At 46.7% G+C, this 17,854-nt stretch overlaps 1 protein-coding gene across 4 annotated transcripts; it reads right to left on the bottom strand.

Moving 5' to 3' along the window:
- Positions 1 to 501: 501 nt before the first annotated feature.
- CCDC15 (coiled-coil domain containing 15) lies at positions 502 to 17,290 on the bottom strand. 4 transcript variants are annotated; one of them, XM_084301662.1, is made up of 10 exons: positions 17,095 to 17,290; positions 14,761 to 14,910; positions 13,636 to 13,824; positions 12,676 to 12,792; positions 8,663 to 8,818; positions 6,238 to 6,357; positions 4,202 to 4,305; positions 1,953 to 2,132; positions 1,737 to 1,885; positions 502 to 817 (listed from the first exon to the last, which is right to left on the bottom strand). In XM_084301662.1, the coding sequence occupies exons 1-10, from the start codon at positions 17,242 to 17,244 to the stop codon at positions 702 to 704; spliced, it is 1,431 nt and encodes a 476-aa protein (XP_084157788.1). In that variant the 5' UTR covers positions 17,245 to 17,290; the 3' UTR covers positions 502 to 701. The 4 variants fall into 4 exon arrangements, with proteins under 4 accessions (XP_084157788.1, XP_084157790.1, XP_084157789.1 ...); XM_084301664.1 differs by having other exon boundaries at positions 1,737 to 1,804; XM_084301663.1 differs by having other exon boundaries at positions 1,962 to 2,132.
- Positions 17,291 to 17,854: the final 564 nt, after the last annotated feature.

The raw sequence follows: 17,854 nt of genomic DNA, 5'->3' as shown, positions 1-17,854 counted from the left end.
GTAAGGAACCAAATGAGCAATACATACCTTACTCCGCCCCGTGACCTGAAAACCAGGGGCCAGGGTACATAATTCAGAAATCTATAGAAGGCAGTGGGAAGGAAGAAGTTCATGATTGGGTTTCATTCAAAGCAGCTGGATCACACATAGTGCTTCCCAAGCACTGCTAGTGCCTGCAGCACGGGCTGGCCGCGTGCCCAGGATCACTCCTCTGTGAACCCATCAGGGCAGGCAAAGGTTTGGCAGCAGGCATGCGCACCCTTTGCCAGGAGCTGGGGCCAAGCACCCACAGCAACACACTCTGCAACTGATCCCAGAAGTGTGGCTTAAAGCGATGGATGAGGCGATGTGATACTCAAACCTGGGCAACTTGTTACTCCTCATTTCTGACTACAAACAGGACTACAGAGCATCACACACACTGCAAAGTTTATTGCGCAGCTGAACACCAAAATTCAGACACTTGGCCTGTAAACAAGCCCACAAGAACGATCAGCCCCTTCACACTTGCCAGCCGCCCTGTGCTCCTGGTCTGTCCAACCGCACCAAGGGAGCGAAACCAAAGATGCGTGACTTAAACCTGAGCACAAGGAGCAGCAAGTGCTCTGGCACGGCGCAGCTCTTGTGCTGGGACAAGATGCCTACTTACGCCAGTCCCTGAACCACAGGGACTTCACTGCGATGCACTCTTCACACCCTCTTCACTGGTGCTTCGCAGGGTGTGTGCAGAGAGCAGCGAGGTCATGGATGGGCAGTTTCGTCCTCCCATCTGTGGGGTCACAGGACAGGACAACAGACTGCAGAGCATGGCTGTAGGCTAAATATGGAAAGGACTGAGAAGCAGCATTAGGAGATGAAAGTTTCACCTATGGCCCAAAGCTGGGGGCAGCTTCTGTCTTTTGCTGCAAAGCAAAGAGAGAAGACCTGTTTTTTAAGATTAATCAACATGCCTGTAGTTTTCCACATTCTTTTTTTGCACCCTGCAGGCTGTATGGCAGTCTGTACACTCCTAATTACAGAGTGGTACGTCAGCCAAAGCAGGAAACCTAGAGGATTTTTTTAAGGCCTCCATTTCTCCACTTTACAAAGCCACCTAGAAGATAACTCCCAATTATACTCAGGCAGGTATTTTTCCTAGATCAGAGCACTCTTCGTGTAAAGATAATGATTTCTGTCACCTTTTTGCAACCAACCTCCCCAAGCACAGATGTAGCATTTAAGCAAAGAGCTCCAAAAGCCACTGGTTTCCCATGCCCTTAACAAGCCTGTTCTGCAGTATTTTCCTCATGGCTCTCCCCCTGTCAACACATTTACATATTTACAGCAGCATTTTTCAACACTTTGACACAGAGGCTGGCATTTTGCTGAGGATGCCACTAAATTCCGTGAAGAGAAAGAGGAAGAGGGGATTAGAAATGAGCAGCTGATTTTTCCCTGAGCAACATGTTTGAGTAGCCCTAGTCTTACACTAGGCAAGCTAGCAGCTGGGCACATCTGTGCAGTATTACAAGATGTACCTGCAGCACAGAAAGATCTAGTTAAACACAATGTTGAGCCTATCAGCAGCGGGTCCTTTTTGGAGTATGCTTGCAATCCTGGCAGCCATGAGCTTTTCTGCAAACAGCAGCCCAGAACCAATGGGAACTTCTGGCCAGGACTGATTTCTCCCAGTGCATTCAAACATACGCCCTCTGCTAGGTCTGCGCTAAGTCCTCTTGAAGAGCAGGAACTCCTACCTTTGTGGTTTTTGTAGAATACACAGTTGTTGGCACAGGTATCTGGGTGGGACTCCCAGAAATCAGAGCTGCAGGAGCACAAAGGAGGCAAGTCGATGTTGTACAGCTTCATCTTCTCCCTCATCTCAGCTCTTAGAGCTTCTACATACCTGCAAGGGACAAAGCATTCACTTTTGCTCTGTACAAGGAGCTGGGACCCAGTTCTTGGCAGCTCACCTTACATACTCCATATTTCGCTGCTGCTTTTCCTTAATCTTCTTCAGCCTTCTCTCCTCCAGTTCAAGGTGGGCCAGGATTTCACAGACACTTTCCCCCAAGCAGGGTTCTTGCTGCTCAGCCATCTTCTGCATCCTTTGCTCTTCCACTTGGCGCTGGTTCTCCTTCTTGCTCTTAATCCTGCAGGCACAGACAGCTGTCACTGGGCTTCCTTAGCGGAGGAAGGAGCTTCCCCACGTGATGTCCATTTCCTGACATGTGCTGGACCACATTTACACGCTCCAGTTTTGAAGTGGCACCTGCACTGCTCCATAAAAGCTCCTGAGGTGCTCTCTTCCATCCTTTTGAAACTAAAAATGGTGCCTGGGCTCTTTTATATCTACCCAAAAGGGCAATAGTCCCAGCCACCCCACCTGTGATATCTTCTGATTATAGGGCAGCTTGGATCCTACCATAAGCTGTCCTTGCAAAACTTCCATGACAAAGAACTTAACAGGACTGCAGAAGAGTGCAGGATACAGCAGAAAAAACTCCAAGGATCCAATGCCTACTCTAAATAGGCTTGAAGAGATGATTTTTTTTTTAATTTTTATTCTTTTTTTAAACAAATCTTCCTCCATTGCTTCAATTTCCATTGCACCTAAATGGCACTCCAGCCCTTCCACAGAATCTGGACAGTATAATTCACAAAAATGCAAAGCACATTCCCCTGACAAGTGGAAATTACAAAACACAAAGACTTTAAACCGAAGCATCTGCCATTTTATTCCTGCTGATGAGTAACAAATGCAATAACATCTTACACACTGATCACTGCCAAAAGGCATTCAAAAAAGTCAAAGCTGGGTAGAAGCCAGGGAAAGAAAGCGTAATAGAATGGAGCAACATCCTAAAAGTCCCATTTGGTGGGTCAGATATGAGAATGAAGTGCTCACACATTGAGAAGGAAAGTGCTGAAGCCAAACTTCTCTTGTCAAGTTATAAACTCCAAAACGTCTTTTAAATGAAGTGGTAATAGAGCCTTAACTACACCACCATAAATCTTCTATTGTAGAAGCTAAGGCCAAGGCCAACTTAGCTTTACACTAAGTAATTGCAAAAACAGCTTTTTTTTTGCACATGCTCTGAGCAGCTAGCAAGTCTAGCAGAGACCCTGGGACTGGAGGGGGGGGAAGATATCACTAACTAGAAAGGCCCTGGTGTCTCACCAGCACTTGCAGGGCAGGAAAGGGTCTCCAAAGCTCTGAGCACCAATTTAAGTTTCAGGAACATGTCTGTCGAATTTCCTCAGATTTGCAATTTCTCTCTGAAAAATGGCCACAAAAAACAACCACCAGGATCTTGTGCCCCAGGAACACTGCATCACAGCAGGCTGAGCTCTTCATTTAAAGGCTCACTCATTTATTCTGCTTGTTGGTTTGTCCACTTGGATCAGTTAGAGCTAGCTGCAGGTGGCATATGGGTTATACTGCTTTTTTTGAAACTGCACTTCAATCAAATCAAATGGGAGGTCCAAATCCTGCCCTCACAAACCTGTGCTGCTCCCACAGAGCCTGCTCACTGCAAACCCTGTGTCAGAAAACAAGGTGATTACAGTGTGGAATTGTATTAGATGCAATTTTTAGATGCTCTTGCATAGCGAGTCAAAGACAAAAGCGTAGAGCATCTTTCTTCCTTTGGTCTGAAACTGCAGAGTTCCTCCTTAAGAACCTCCTTAAATTGAGAGCCTCCTTTAAATTAAAACCTCCAAAACATGAACAGGTACTTTTACACAGATAAGGATTTGGTTTTTTTTTTACATAGATAGGGAGTTTTCAACTCTGGAACAAGTGCTAAGAAATCTTTTTATTATGCCATATATATGTTTATAGTTATGAGGGTGAAGGGTCTGACATAAACATCCTGGAGAAAAGTAGTTTAATGAGAACGTGATCTCATCCCAAAGTTTCTGAACATGGGCACAGGGTCTTGGGATCGGTGACCCAGAGGGCTGTGGTTTGGTAAATCATACCTCTCTCAGCCTGACATTTCTAACCCCCATTTCTTACTCCCTAATTAAAAAAAAAAAAAAAAATTTTTTTTTTTTTTTTTAAGGTAGATAAAGCAGCAAAGGAGTCAGAATGTGACTCATCACATGCTTTTTTTTTTTTTTTCCTATCAAGATAGACAGTCTTCTCAAAGCCTTTGTGTTTTGTTTACTGGGCTGCAAAAGGAAAGTGAGAGTGTGTCGCTTATCTGCACATACTCACTTAGCAATCCTCTTCTGCTGCTCTTTCTGCCTCCTCTGCTCCTTCACTTGCTCTCGCTCAACATTCATGAAGAGGCGCTTGCACCTCAGGTACTCATTCTGACGCTGTAGGAATGAAGGTGCAACTTTAAGAAGGATGTCTTGTAGGAGACTTACCTAATATCAGATAATATCAATGCTTGGCTAGATTTTTGGAGCTCATAGTTGCCTGGATAGAAGCCTCACTCCTTCCCCAAATGATCCTTAGAAGTCCCTTAATATCCCAGGACTAGGGAGAAGCTGGAGAGATGGAGGGTGTTCAAAGTATCTCATACATCACAGAGCTTAGTACCAGCACCCTTTGACTGAGTCTCCTATGGATACAGGACACCTGACAAATTCCTAAATTCTAACTTTCCTGGCAAGAAAAAAAACAGCTCCCCCCACTTCATTCCGATAGAGGAGAGTGCTACAAGCAACAGTGCATGAATTTCTATCCACCACTATCCACTTGCAGGCCTTACACAAAATCCTGTTATCTCCAAAATAAATCAATAAATAATGCACAACATCAAGCTGAACCCATCACATGCAGAACTGCAGAGGCGGCAAATGCATTGCTGAGACAAACCCAAGAGCCCCACATGGAACACAGCTCTCACACAGTCAGACCACATGGAAAGGTTCAGTGTTTTGGCTTCAGCTTAAACCCAAAGATGCAGCGAGGGTGGGGAAACCTCCTCACTCAATCTCACATCTGATCCTGCCACCTGAATGGGAAGCAGTCAGCATTCAGTTCATTTGAGCTCCACAATGCCAGAAAGCGGAAGGCATGGATTTTCTCATCAATACCAAGAGCTCTGGACTGAGTGTGTCTGTCCTGTTCACTGGAAACAGCCTTGCACAGCTGGAGATAAAGGTGCAGGAGAGATTGGCAGGCTGCAAGTGTAGAAAGCTGGATGGAAAAAAACCATACGGAAGAGCCTGCTGCAAACCCAGTTATCTCAAGGTGGATTGGAGCCAAGGAGATACAAAGCAAGAGGCACAGGGAACTGATGGGGGAAGCAACAGCCTGACAAGCCCCAGCTGCTGTCATGCCTTCTAGAAACCACAACCGGATTTTTGGATAAGTTTGTTAGAAAAATGCACATAAAGAACAAAAACAATTTGTTCAAAGCACTTTGTTTTATGCTGTACACTGCAAAGAAGCTCACAAAAAATGAGATAAATGTTCAAATCAGAAAGAAGCAGGAAAAAAAAGCCACTTTCTTTAGGCATCCCAGAGAAACAATCCCTCATGCATCTCCTGCATGAGCCAAACTGTTGGACACAGACTGATTGGCCCCTGTGATTAAATCAGACCCTCAGCGCACAACAGTAAGATACAAAACCCTGTTAACAACACACAACAAACCCCAGCAAGCTTAGACCACTCCTGAATCAAGTTAGGCAAAGTTACTGTGCTCAAGTAAAGGGCCCATGAGCCTGCTATGAGGGAGGTAACTTCATGCCTTGCACTGACCAAATGGTGCAGCTCAAGCTGAGAGCACAGCCAAGCTCCTGCAAGCATTAGGCTTGCAGTCTGTGCCTGAAAGCTATTATCCCTCCTGCTAGGTACTGATATGGTAGGAACCTTTATATTCCAGCCTTACATCCAAACAAGATAAAGTAGGGTTTTCTTGTTTTTCTTTCCTTTTTTTTTTTCCCCCCCAGCATTTTTTAAATAACATTTTTGGCAGGTCTCCCCCCCCCTCCTCCCCCCATGCAACTACAGAAAACAAATCACAACACCTTTCAGCTTTTGTTTTGCAAGGCAAAATGAACCAAGCTCTTCTCTTCTAAAACACTTCAGTGTTAATTTGGATCTCAGATACTGTGTAGGTGTCTACCTACTGTGTAGGTTTGCTGAAAACCCAGGACACCATCAGCACTTACAAACTTACAAACCCAGCAGATGCTGCTCCCAAGGCTTATCTGAGCCAGCAGCATTCCCTACGCTCAATACCTTTCACTCCTGAAATGGAGACAAAACAGTGAGTTTGGCTGTAGCAGACAAACCTGCTTCTTGGTTTCCTCTTGGTCTATGCCAGCCCAGAGTACAAGGGGAGCTCGACAACAAGGGTTCAGTCTCTGGGGAGAGTTAAGCAGGCTCAAGTCCTTCACTGACCCATCACAGAACTGAAAAACAGTACAAGAGAGCAGCATCAGCATCTTCACAGTCAAGTTTCTCATCTTCACTCAGCAAAGTCCTCCAAGCTGGAGGTGAGTCCCCTATGCAAGATACCTGCAGTTCTGCATGTGTTTCCAGGACACGTGTGCATTAGGCTTAGACAGTAAGGTTTTATTGGGGGGGGAGGGGGCTGCAGGGGTGGCCCCTGTGAGAAGAGCCCAGCAGCTGCCCCATGTCAGACCATAGCCAGCTCCAGACAGCTCCAAGAAGGACCTGCCACTGGCCAGAGCTGAGCCAAGAGCAATGCTGGTTGGGCCTCCGGGAGAGGAGAATTAAGGAGGGGGGAGGGGAAGGGGAGGAAAAACTGCTGTGCTAAAAAACTGCAGCTGGGAGAGGGGATTGAGAAGTGCAAGAGAAAGAACCCTGCAGCCACCAAGGGCAGTGCAGCAGGAGGTGCTCCAGGCGCTGGGGCAGAAGTTCCACTGCAGAGACCCCTGGTGCAGCAGGCTGTCCCCCTGCAGCCCATGGGCACCACAGAGCAGATCCCCATGCTGCAGCCTGTAAAGAGGAGCCCCTGCAGGAGCAGGGGATCTGGGGGGAGCTGCCGCCTACGGGGAACCTGTGCTGGAGCAGTTTGCTCCTGACAGACCCTGTGGTAAGGTGCAGTTCCTGAAGAGCTGCTGCCTGTAGGCAGCCACTGCAGGCTCAGTTTGCAAAGGACAGCATCCCGTGGGAAGGACCCCACGTGGAGCAGCGGCAGAGAGGGATTGAGAAGGAGCAGTGGAGATGAAGTGGGACTGACCACGGCACCCATTGTCCCTGTGCTGCTCAAGTGGAGTAAGTAGAAGAGGGTGGATGGGGGAAAGGTGCTTTTAGTTCTCACTGCCCTAGTCTGTGAGCAATAGGCAATAATTACATTAGTCTCCCTTTGGTTGAGTCTGTTTCTCCTGGGATGGCAATTGGTGAGTGATCTCCCTATTCTTACATGTATCTCAAGTTTTTTTCTCTCCCTGTTCTATTGAGGAGAGGGAGTGACAGAGCAGCATGGCAGAGCGTAGCTACCTATCAGTGTTAAAGCACCACTTTGTTTGGCTTCTCCTCCCTATCACCAGACAGAAGACACGTTCTACATCTCCATATAGGAGCATGAGCACCAATGCTCTGACAAAACACTTCTGAAGGTATCCTTCAAGGAGTTTTCTGTATTAGTTTAAATAGGGATTCATATTACCACCTCACCTCCCAGACTTTTTGATTCTGAACTTCATGAAGTGCAAGAAAGTAATAGTAGCAAAGTAAGTGTCAGGGAAGTTCAACAGTCAATGTCTCCCAAAACCTCAGTGCAAACCTTCACCTTCTTCGCTCCACTCACAATATTTGCCAAGCCAGTATTTCTGCTCCCTAGCTGGACAAATCACCAGATAAGGATGGGCACATGTTGCTATATCCATAAAGTATTTGCTAACTACTCCAAGTAATCCAAAGGGCAAAACATTTCCACACCTCAGATGCTTAACAAAACTCTGACTGAAAACAAAGAATCAATAAATACTTTAGCCAGGTTCCCAGGAGCAGGCACATAAATGCTACCTCTAAGGGAGGTGTTTTGTACAATCCCCACTAGCTGCCAGCCCTGAGGCAAGGGCGAGGGATGCCAGTTTATTCCTCTGATGAAAACCTTTTTTTTTTTTTCCATTTTATTGGAGGTTTCCGTCTGGTTTGATGCACCCACTGCTCTCCCTCCCCAGCACAGCACAAGGGGCAGTCACAGGTCCTCCTGAAGCTAAATTAAGCGCACGATGCAATTGCACACACAGTGTCAGATTTCTGCTGAGCACCAGCCAATTGGTAGGATGAGGCAAGCACATACAAACCACTTTTGAAGCCACAGCAGTAAGATTAAAGCAGTAAAACAGTAACGTCAAAACGGCATGGCTATTCTAAGAGAACACAACAGTCAGAGCTCCCATTACACTTACCCCCTAACTGGCTTTGTGTGTATTTAAAAATGGTGACCTTATGCCCACCGATCAAGACACACAAGTTCACAGGCACCGTCTTGCAAAGGTGTCCCTCAAGACTGCGTGTGCTGTGCCAGAGACCCTTCTCCAAGTCATCAATCTCTCCTGACTTTCACACTGCTCTCTGGCCTGTTTTGACCAAAGCTGAGAGTAGGCATAAGAGTTAGCCAGGCCTGAAGGAGTAACTGAAACTGATTACAACAGTAGCCTCACCATCCCTGCTTAAACAAACCCAACTCCCAAAGATTTGAACTTCTTCAGACCAACTGGCCCAACCTCATACGCGTATTACTTTTTCAAATTCCACTTTGATATAGAAACCATCTTCTTGTTCAGCCTTATGTGGGGCTGTTGCCTGGTCTTGTAGTTCAGCTGGAAGATCATGATGTCCTGCTAGAAGCTCCTCACTGTCATCTTCTGTGGGCACTGTGGCATGAGGTACTGGTTCCTGGAGGAGACAGGTGTGAATGCAAAGTTCATATGACTGCATTGGTGCAGAGAGCAAATGCAATATCCTTGAGCAAGGGTTACAAGTAGCTTTAACCTCAGGACACTTGTTCTGTGAAGTCAGTTGAGACCTGGCAAGCAGCAGCACAACATATTCAAGCATCACTGCAGGGCACAATAATCTAAATTTAATCTAAATTAACCGGGTAGCTCGTGACTACAACCAACTGCAGAAACAGAGGGACAGATGTATGTGTGTGGGGTGAAGGAAAGAAAAGGGAAAGACCTCTCCAGGCACTATTTCACAACTGCAAGGATTTGGGGTGGGTGGGATCTCCTGAGTGACACTTATTCTGTAGTTGTTCAGATGGTAAGTGGGCAGGCTCCTGAAAGGATATTAACAATATTTTGAGAGGCAGCAGATTGTTTCCTACAAACTAGAAATCAAAATGCCAGAAGCCATTTTTGTTTGTTTTTCTCCTTACTGTCCCTTCAGCAGGCTAGGAATGCAGACAGGTAGGGAAGAGTAGGATTGTTCATAGAGTGAGAGGGTGGATTAACAGGAAGAGCACAGGTCAAGCCAGAGTTTGCTCAAGATGGTTGTGCTGCAATTTATGAGGCATGGAGGATAGCCTGGAGCCAGTCTGCACAAGAAATTATTCGATAGGCATAGGAATTACTCTATCAACACTGTAATGACAAAAATACAACACAGAGAAGCTTCTTCAGTTAGGACAAGAAGTGGAGAGTGACGGTTATTGCTTTCTAAGGATGCTCTGAAGCCCTGAAGGCAGAAGGAAATGAAACTGCTGGGAAAAAAAATCTTTGGGGAATGGTCAGCTGGGGAAAAGAATTTTTCTGTCATGCTGAAGACCTACAAACCTTTCCACAAAGCAGATGAAGACTTGGTGAACGAGATCACCAGAAACACAGGACAGATAATTTCCACTCGATTACAATCTAGGTATCTGTTTCAGAAAGAATTGCAGCAGAGAACAGACCAGCAGGGTCTTTAAACAGTTTCCGACCTGAAAAGAGATCTCCAGAAGTGAAGAACAGCAATGGTTTCAGAAACAGACTTCTTGTTTAACAATTGCAGAGAACGTGACTCCTTACAGGGAAGAAGAAAAAATAGAAAAAGGAAAACAGAACCAAAGAAGCAGCAGATCTTTAAACAATGCTAACTGAACAAGTACAAGCTACCTTGCTGGAGTGGACAGACATGATGCATAGTGTGAGACAAACCTGGCTCTTCTTGTGCCTGTGATCAATGTGAGCACAGAGGAAATGGAGCATGGGTCACACTACTGAAAGAATCATGTAGGAGAAAACACAAGCATGCAGGGACATAAAACAAGTGGCAGAAAGGCCAAGGCTCCAAGTAAAACAAGAAACATCAAGGTAACAAAAAATCAGGCTTCTGGTAAGAGGGACAAAAGGGGACTCATTACACGAGGAGAGGGAAAGCTATCAGAGGACACCAAGAAAAACAGGATTTTATGCTTCTGTGCATTGGCTTTCAGCCAAAGAACTGTCCTGAGCTAGTAACAGAAGCAAGACAAATCTTGGACTAGAACTGGGAAGAAAAAGTCAGATTATTCCTAGAAATAGGAATTTTTTTTTTTTTATTTTATTTTTTTTTAAAGTGGGCAGGACCTGCCCTGGGTTACCTCCAGGACCAGCAGACAAGCTGCTAACAACCCCCTTGGAAATGCGTGGAGGTCCAGGTTATTGGGAAAGGACATGCAGTGTTTAAATAGCCTTTAAATTAAGGAAGGAAAAGGGAAATACTAAAGAGAAAACTACAGGAATTTCAGCCTCAAAAGTTATCAATTGCCTGAATTCTGGAGAAATGAAATCACCTTGCAAATTGCCTGTAAGCTGCTAGAAAACAAGATAAGCAGCCACCAACATAAATTTGTCACGAGCAAGTAGCGTCTAGATGGTATGAATTTATCCTACTACAGAAGAAGCCTCAGGCAAGACCATAGCAGAAGACATCTTAATTTTAGCCTTGCTTTTGACATGGCCTGATGCAACACTTCGGTAAGGAAAATACTCATTAAGTGAAACCAGTACAAGGGAGGTGATTAAAAAACACTATCTGGATTCAGTCTATGTAGCTTGCTGAGATAGAGAAGAACTGCGTGGACACTGCTTGATAATTTCATCATTGGCCAGACTGACAGAAGAAAGAACCCACCAGGCTACATGAAGTTGCAGAAATATTTGAGAAGAGGTTAAAACGCCTGCATTCAAATCAAAGAAATCTGCTGGGGAAGACAACACAAGGAAGGTCAACATGAACAAACGCAAAGGGCAAGCAGCAATTATCAAGGTGTGAAGTCTGCAGCAACATTTTGCATCTGAAAAGAAGGGAATAAGATGCTGTCTAATTGTGAATATGGAAAACAAGGCATTCATATGGGAAGAAGAAGTCACATCAAAATAAGAACTTTTACTCTCTACCATCTTGGAGTAATAAAACAGAGTAAGGCAATAAATCAACATATCCCTCTTGGCAAAAGTTGCCTAGGGAAGCTATTAGAGGCTTCTTGCCAATAGTTTTAAGAGAGTGGAGATTAGCGTACTTTTGCAACAGTACCTACACTACGGCTCGGGTAGGAGGATGGATGGTGTGGCCCAGAATCCCTCCCAGCCTTGTTTCTCACTGCTGTGGATGACTTGTCACAGGACTCCCACACCACACATCCCACAAGTGCTCTCTGTCTTCTGTAACCATCTGGCTTGCTTGGGTAGGTACTGTATTATTTATGTGAGGCTTTAACACTGCTAATAGCCGAGTAATGTTATCAGTCCATCTTGCTGAGCAGTCTGAATGCATTGAAAACTTAAACAGAAGGTATGCGTAGTGTTTGAAATAGATACAAGTTTTCTGAGCCCATAATTACAGTGTTTCTGTAACTCTTGTTCTCAAAGCTGACTTTCTTGAACAGACATCCAACGATACACGGAATAGGAAGACCCAGACCAGCCCTTATATAAAAGGCATTTTCTAGATAACAGCTAGCCAAGATGTACTTCACCCTTGATGAACCTGAAAAGAGAAGGGAATGAAGAACTGCAAGACAGGCAGGAAGCTGGCTCCAGCAAAGGCAGTAAGACAAAATACCAGGTTGGGTTGCTGCTGGTATTCTCCAGGACTTGTGGATGGGAAAAGTACATCAGTTTAAGAAAGGTCTTGGCATTGAAAGCACAACACAGCTATGCCAATAGCTGTAGCATAAAGCTGATTTTGAGTAACAAAAACAGGACGAAATTGAACAGCACAAAAGGTCAGGCACTTGGGACTAATCTTGTTATGTGGCTACTATGTACTTAATGCTTTGAGAAAAGGAGATGCATGCCAACAACTACATGCCTGCCAGAAGCCAGTTCTGGATGAGGAAAACCCTCCAGGTCTTAGCCACACACACAACACAGACTGATGCAATGGCAACAATTCTTGAGGTTTGTTGAAGAAATAAGGGCAGATAAGGGGAGGGTCAATCACTACATTCCTCCAAGATACCCAGACCACAATCTAAGCCTCTTAAACCTTTTTTGAATTCATATTTCCTAGTTTATCTTTCATTAGTCTCTTCAAACAGAAGCGTTTTCACCCACTTTACCCTTCTGCCTTCTCTGAAAGGTGGCTAGAAGAACAAAGCTGGAAGTGTCATGCATGGGACAGAGCCCTCAAGCCCCATTCATCCATGGGTGAATCATTACCTGGGTTGCAAACACAGTTTCTGCTAAACAGACTCCCTGAGTGATGCTTCAGATTTGCCAATTAGCACCAGACCTGCCCACAGCTTCACGGTAACACCTTAGTCTGCCCCAGCTGCCCTCACTCACCTCATGCCTCCTGTTGAGGCTCCAGATGCCACCAGGGAGCTCAGAGGGGCCCATTCCTTCAGGCACAGTCCGGCAGGATGCCAGCCTGCGACGAACTTGCCTCATGGTTTTGCTGAGCTGCCGTAAGAGGGGACATAAGGACAAGCAAAACGGGTCAGTAGATGCTTTCCGCAAGGGCCATGCCAAGAAGTTCAGTTACGTAGATGAGATGTCGCAATGCACCCTGCTCAAAACAATGAGAGCTTCGGTGCTTTATCAAGGGAGTGTGGGTCAACTTTCAGTTAGCTTCACCAACAGGTATAACACATGATTGGGGTAATCTGCAACCAATTCATCTTTCAGAGCTGCCCAAATGCACTGAAACCCTGATCCAGCCATGTTAAAGCTCATCCATTCCCGAATCACTTTGCTGAGATGTTAGAGGTCCCAGATCCCCAGTGCCCAGACAGAAATTGTTCCACATCCCAGGGGAAACAGTGCCCCAACTAGAACAACTCCAATTCCTAGATGAACACAAATGCCTTATAAGATGCCAAATGCAGCACAAGCATCTCTATTAAAGAAGTCCCTAGATCACATTTTCCAAGATTTCACAATCACACACTCCTGGTTTGCAGGACACAAGCTTCAATGAGGTGGCACCACCTAGTGTCTACTTTCCAACATGACATCCCAGTGCAGTAACAGGTCACTGTGCAGAGTTCCCCGTGGGTTTTACTCTAAGTTTACTGTCTACAAGCAGTGGAGGAAGTACAAGCACAGCATCCCATGGAGTGGTATACCAATATTTCATAAGCCAGAATAAAAATGTAAGCCAATGCTTCATTCAGTATAAATATTAGGGATCCATTGTAAAAACAGGTAGAAAACAAGTATTGCCCATCTTCTGTTTCAAACAATGAGCACACAGCATGACAGAGCAGAGACGGAAAAGATGAGTGCAGGAGGGAGCCTACACACCTTGGTGGCTTGCTGCTGGAACGAATCGCTGGGCATCCCCGGCTCCTGCCACTGTGCCAGGATGGTGCGGACACTGGGGCTGCAGATGACGGGTGCGGGGTGGCTCCGAAACACACACGTGTTCTTCTTGGGAGTCAAGTGCAGCACCGAGTCTGAGTACTGCATGGCAAGGCAGCTCTCCTTCTCTGCCTGCCAGGACACAGGCCCCGATGATAAAAAAAAAGAGAAAAAAAGAAAAAAAGACAACACATAAATCTCAAGTGATCATCTCCCCCTTGGCAGGCACATGTCCCTGAAGCAGCTCATGCTCAGCATCTAGGATTTCACCCTTCTGAGGTAAAAAAAAACAAGACACTAAAGCAACACTCTAGTGGGCAGAATGAGAAAACACAAGCAGTTTTGCCGCTGTTCTGAATGGTGCTAGCAGTTACATGAGGACATATCCACTCGACCATGCCTTCTCATCTTTGGAAACAGCCCAAACACCCTAGGGGTGTGTCCAAAACTGTTGATATTTCAGTACTTTCCCTTCTTGTTGCACAGTGAGTTTATGGCAAGTATTACTGGAGGTTGTTTAAAAGTAGACAGGATTAAATATATTCACAGGATAAAACAAGCCCTTGGGAGAAAGTGGGAATATGGAGGACAAGGTGTGGAAGTGTTGCTTGCAAGCTGCCCTGGGAGAGGACAAGCTGCTTTGCTTCAGTGCGACCAGGAGACATTCACACCATTCACATCTTGATGATCCTTATGGGTCCCTTCCAACTCGGGATATTCTATGATTCTATGAACTTGGGCCTGGCTATTTTTTTTTTTTTAACACTATGGAGATCTGAGAGGGCACCAAGGACAACATTCTCTGGCTACTGCTCCAGGGAGCCATCGACCCTTCCATGGGGAGGCAAAAGGCTTTATGCACCTCTGGCATCAGAGCGAACCAAGGCATCACACTAGCCTCACTCACGGGTTTGCTATTTGCAGCCACAGGGCCTGCTGTAGCCACAAGTTTCCTCACTTTTTCTTATTAAGATCTTGACTTAGGGTTTGCAGTGTTGTTTTTTCCCCAGCATAGAGGGACACATTAGCCTTGGAAGTCTGTGAGGCAGGGAGAAGGGGAATGCTTACCGCTTCGCAGGACTTCTGCAGCTGCTGCTTTCTCCTCATCCTGACTTGCTGGTTCACTCGCTGCTTTACTTCTCCCTGGAAGCGTCTCAGGCTTGCTGCTTTCTCCCTTTGCTGCTCCTTCAGCTCCTCCTCAACTCGAAATGCTGAAGCCTGAGAGAGGTGAAAGAAGATTTCACAATGCTTTTGCTACATTGCAGCATTATAACAGCCCATTTTCCTACTTCCCGTCCAAAACCTGCATCTACAGGCCAGGCAAGCAGCACCCAGAGCAGTTAATAATGACATTTTGTTTCATAAACTGCACACCAGCTTGAACAATGCCTACTGAATTGCTACTAGCTTGAATTGAATCTTCCTTTGACTCTACAATGTGCAGAGAAAGGAGAGAAAAAAAAATGTAACCTAACACAGTGACTCCTGGTCACCGTTCCCATGAATACGCAGAAATTCTGAGTCTAGACACAAAAGAGCAGGCTAACCTCCATCACATTAACACTCTGTACAAGATCCCACGTCCATTTTTCAGACAAATGTCTCGCAAAAGCAATGCTGGAAGCGCATCAAGCAGTTTGCTGACCATGGTACAGGCAGGGCTACTGCTCTAACAATGATTTTACCATCTGAAGTGAAAGATTAAAAGCAATGACCTAAAAATCAGGTTTCCCATGGTTCCCACTTGAAGCCATGCCAAGCAATTCTGCTTGCACTACCAAGGTTTAAATAAAACCAGTATCACTTCCCTGGCTGTCAAATCAGTAAAAAACTGTGCAGAATCCTGAAAAGAGGCAGCCAGCAAGATTTGCAAAGGCAGGCTGTCAGCTGCAAGGTGATTCAGTTTTACTTATTTACATGCTTAGTTTTATTCAGCCTTAAACACAGCAGTGAGGAAGAGAATGAAGGGAAATGAGTGGAGCTGCTGGTAAGAAGCTGACAGACAGACCCCATGTGGCTGATTGTATCATATCTTCTGATAGACACTTTTTACAACCCCAAATCTCAGGGTTGTCTGCACCCCACAAACCCTCACTGCCAGGAATATGAACAGCAGCAGGGCCCCAATAGCACAGCCAAAGCATGAAAACAGGAATCTGCACTATTAACAGGGAAAGCAAGCCAGAGCTACACGGAACAATGCTGAAGATGCCATCAACAACCTGCCATGCTCCCTGCTAGCGATTTCATTAGCAATTCTAATTGAGGAGGCATTAATATTTATTTATATTTTTTATTAGTATGACCCACTGGTTTATAAAAGTGCCTTACGTAAGCTTTGATAACCCTGCGCACCTTTGCCCACACCTGATGGCACAAGGGCTAGGGGGAGGTAAGGAACGCAGCTGAGCATGGCAAACATGCAGGGTGAGAATGCCTCCTCCCAGTAGTGGATGAGGACTTGTGCCAAGACAAACCAAAGCAACACTCTGGTGCAAAGCCAAGGCTCAGCCCTCCCAGCAAGGACCATCAGCTCCCAGTTGCATTGAAATGGGGACCAGGAGCACCCAGGAAGACTTCAGCTCCCCCCGAAGTTTGGCAGGGGAAGTTGTGTGAATACAGAGACAATTTATTTCCATATATTATCTCAACCTTTCAGAATTTAAATTACAATATGGAAATAAGTCATCTCAGAAGCATAGGAGCTTCTGTAACATTTAGACGTTAATTACAGGGGACTGAACTCATCATCCTATATTTAATGCACCTTTAGTCTTCTTGTAATAACCCTCAAAGCAGAAATCCCTGAGATAAGCATCCAGGAAGATTTTCTTAAGTGTTTCTAATGAGGTACTGCAGAGATTGGCTCTACACCATGAAACATTTAACATTCTTATTTTAAAATTAGCAACATGGAACACAGCTCTTGCTCACAGACATCCTTTAGAGATGAACGGGGAGGCAACAAACAAGGTGAGGAACACCAGTATGAGGGAAAAATGCAGGCAGGGGGCACAAACCTGATGATTGTAGCTGCGATACCTATGATGGAAATCAGTTCCTACTAACAAGCTGAAAATACACAGTTCCAGCTAATATTACAGCGCAGATTGCAAACAATTAGTCAATTGCAGCTTTATAGAGACAAACCAGATTCCCCACCCAATTGATTTTTAAATTAATGCATTACTCCTAAAAAAAAAAAAATTAAAAAAAGGAAAAACAGTTTATTCAAGGGGAAGCAAATCAGGGCCTTTGTAAAAGGGAAGCCAGGCTACGTGGACACCACGCAGCCCTACCACCCTCACAAAAACAGGGATAACAGCCTGAGGTCGAGCCCCATCCCGTCCTGTCCCTCGAGGGTGCCGGGGGGGGGCGGCCCGGGAGCCCCGCAGCACTCACGAAGGCCGCGCCGCGCTGAGGCCCCGGGGGGCCGCTCTCCACCCAGGCTCCCACGGCGGCCACGCGGGGGCTCCTCGCTGCCAGCACCCGCCGGGGGGACCCCGCCGGCCGCCCCCCGGCCCCGCGCCGCTCCCTGCAGGACGGCGGCATCGCAGCGCTGCGCCCGGACCTGAGGAGGGAAACAGAGCGTGAGCGGGCCCCACCGCCCCCCACTGCCCCGCCACTTCCGCCTCCGCCACCGGTTTGAATCCTGGCGCCGCTTCCGCCCGCCGGCCCCGCCCCCTCCGCTCCGCCCCGCCCCACCCCCAGCTGCTGGGGCCGCGGGTTCGCGTCCCACCGAGGGAGGCCGGGGTGGGGGGGGGGGGGGGGGAAGGTGCTTGCCCCGGGAGCGTCCCCTTGAAACGTGCCCCTGAGCAGCCCTGAAACAGCGCCCACAGCGTCCTCGGAACGCTCCGGGGCATCTCCCCGAAGTGTCCTCTCGGAGCATCCCCCCCGACATCCCCCCGACATCCCGAGAACGCCCCAGCTGTGTCAGCCCCACACGTCCTCAGAGCATCTCAGAGCATCCCCCAGTGCGTCCCAACAGCATCCCACAGAGCGTCCTGAGAACGCTACAGCAGCCCCCCAAACACCCTAGAGCATCCCTCTGAAGCCTTCCCCAGAGCGTCCCTGCAGCATCCCCGGAGCACCCCACCAGATCACCCCCCGTAAGACCCCCCAGAATAACCCCATAGAGCCCCATGGAGCTTCTCCCCGCGGT

Source organism: Netta rufina (assembly GCF_964035555.1).
Source record: "Netta rufina genome assembly, chromosome: 25".
Classification (NCBI taxonomy): domain Eukaryota; kingdom Metazoa; phylum Chordata; class Aves; order Anseriformes; family Anatidae; genus Netta; species Netta rufina.
This window is presented reverse-complemented; position numbering and strand designations above follow the sequence as displayed.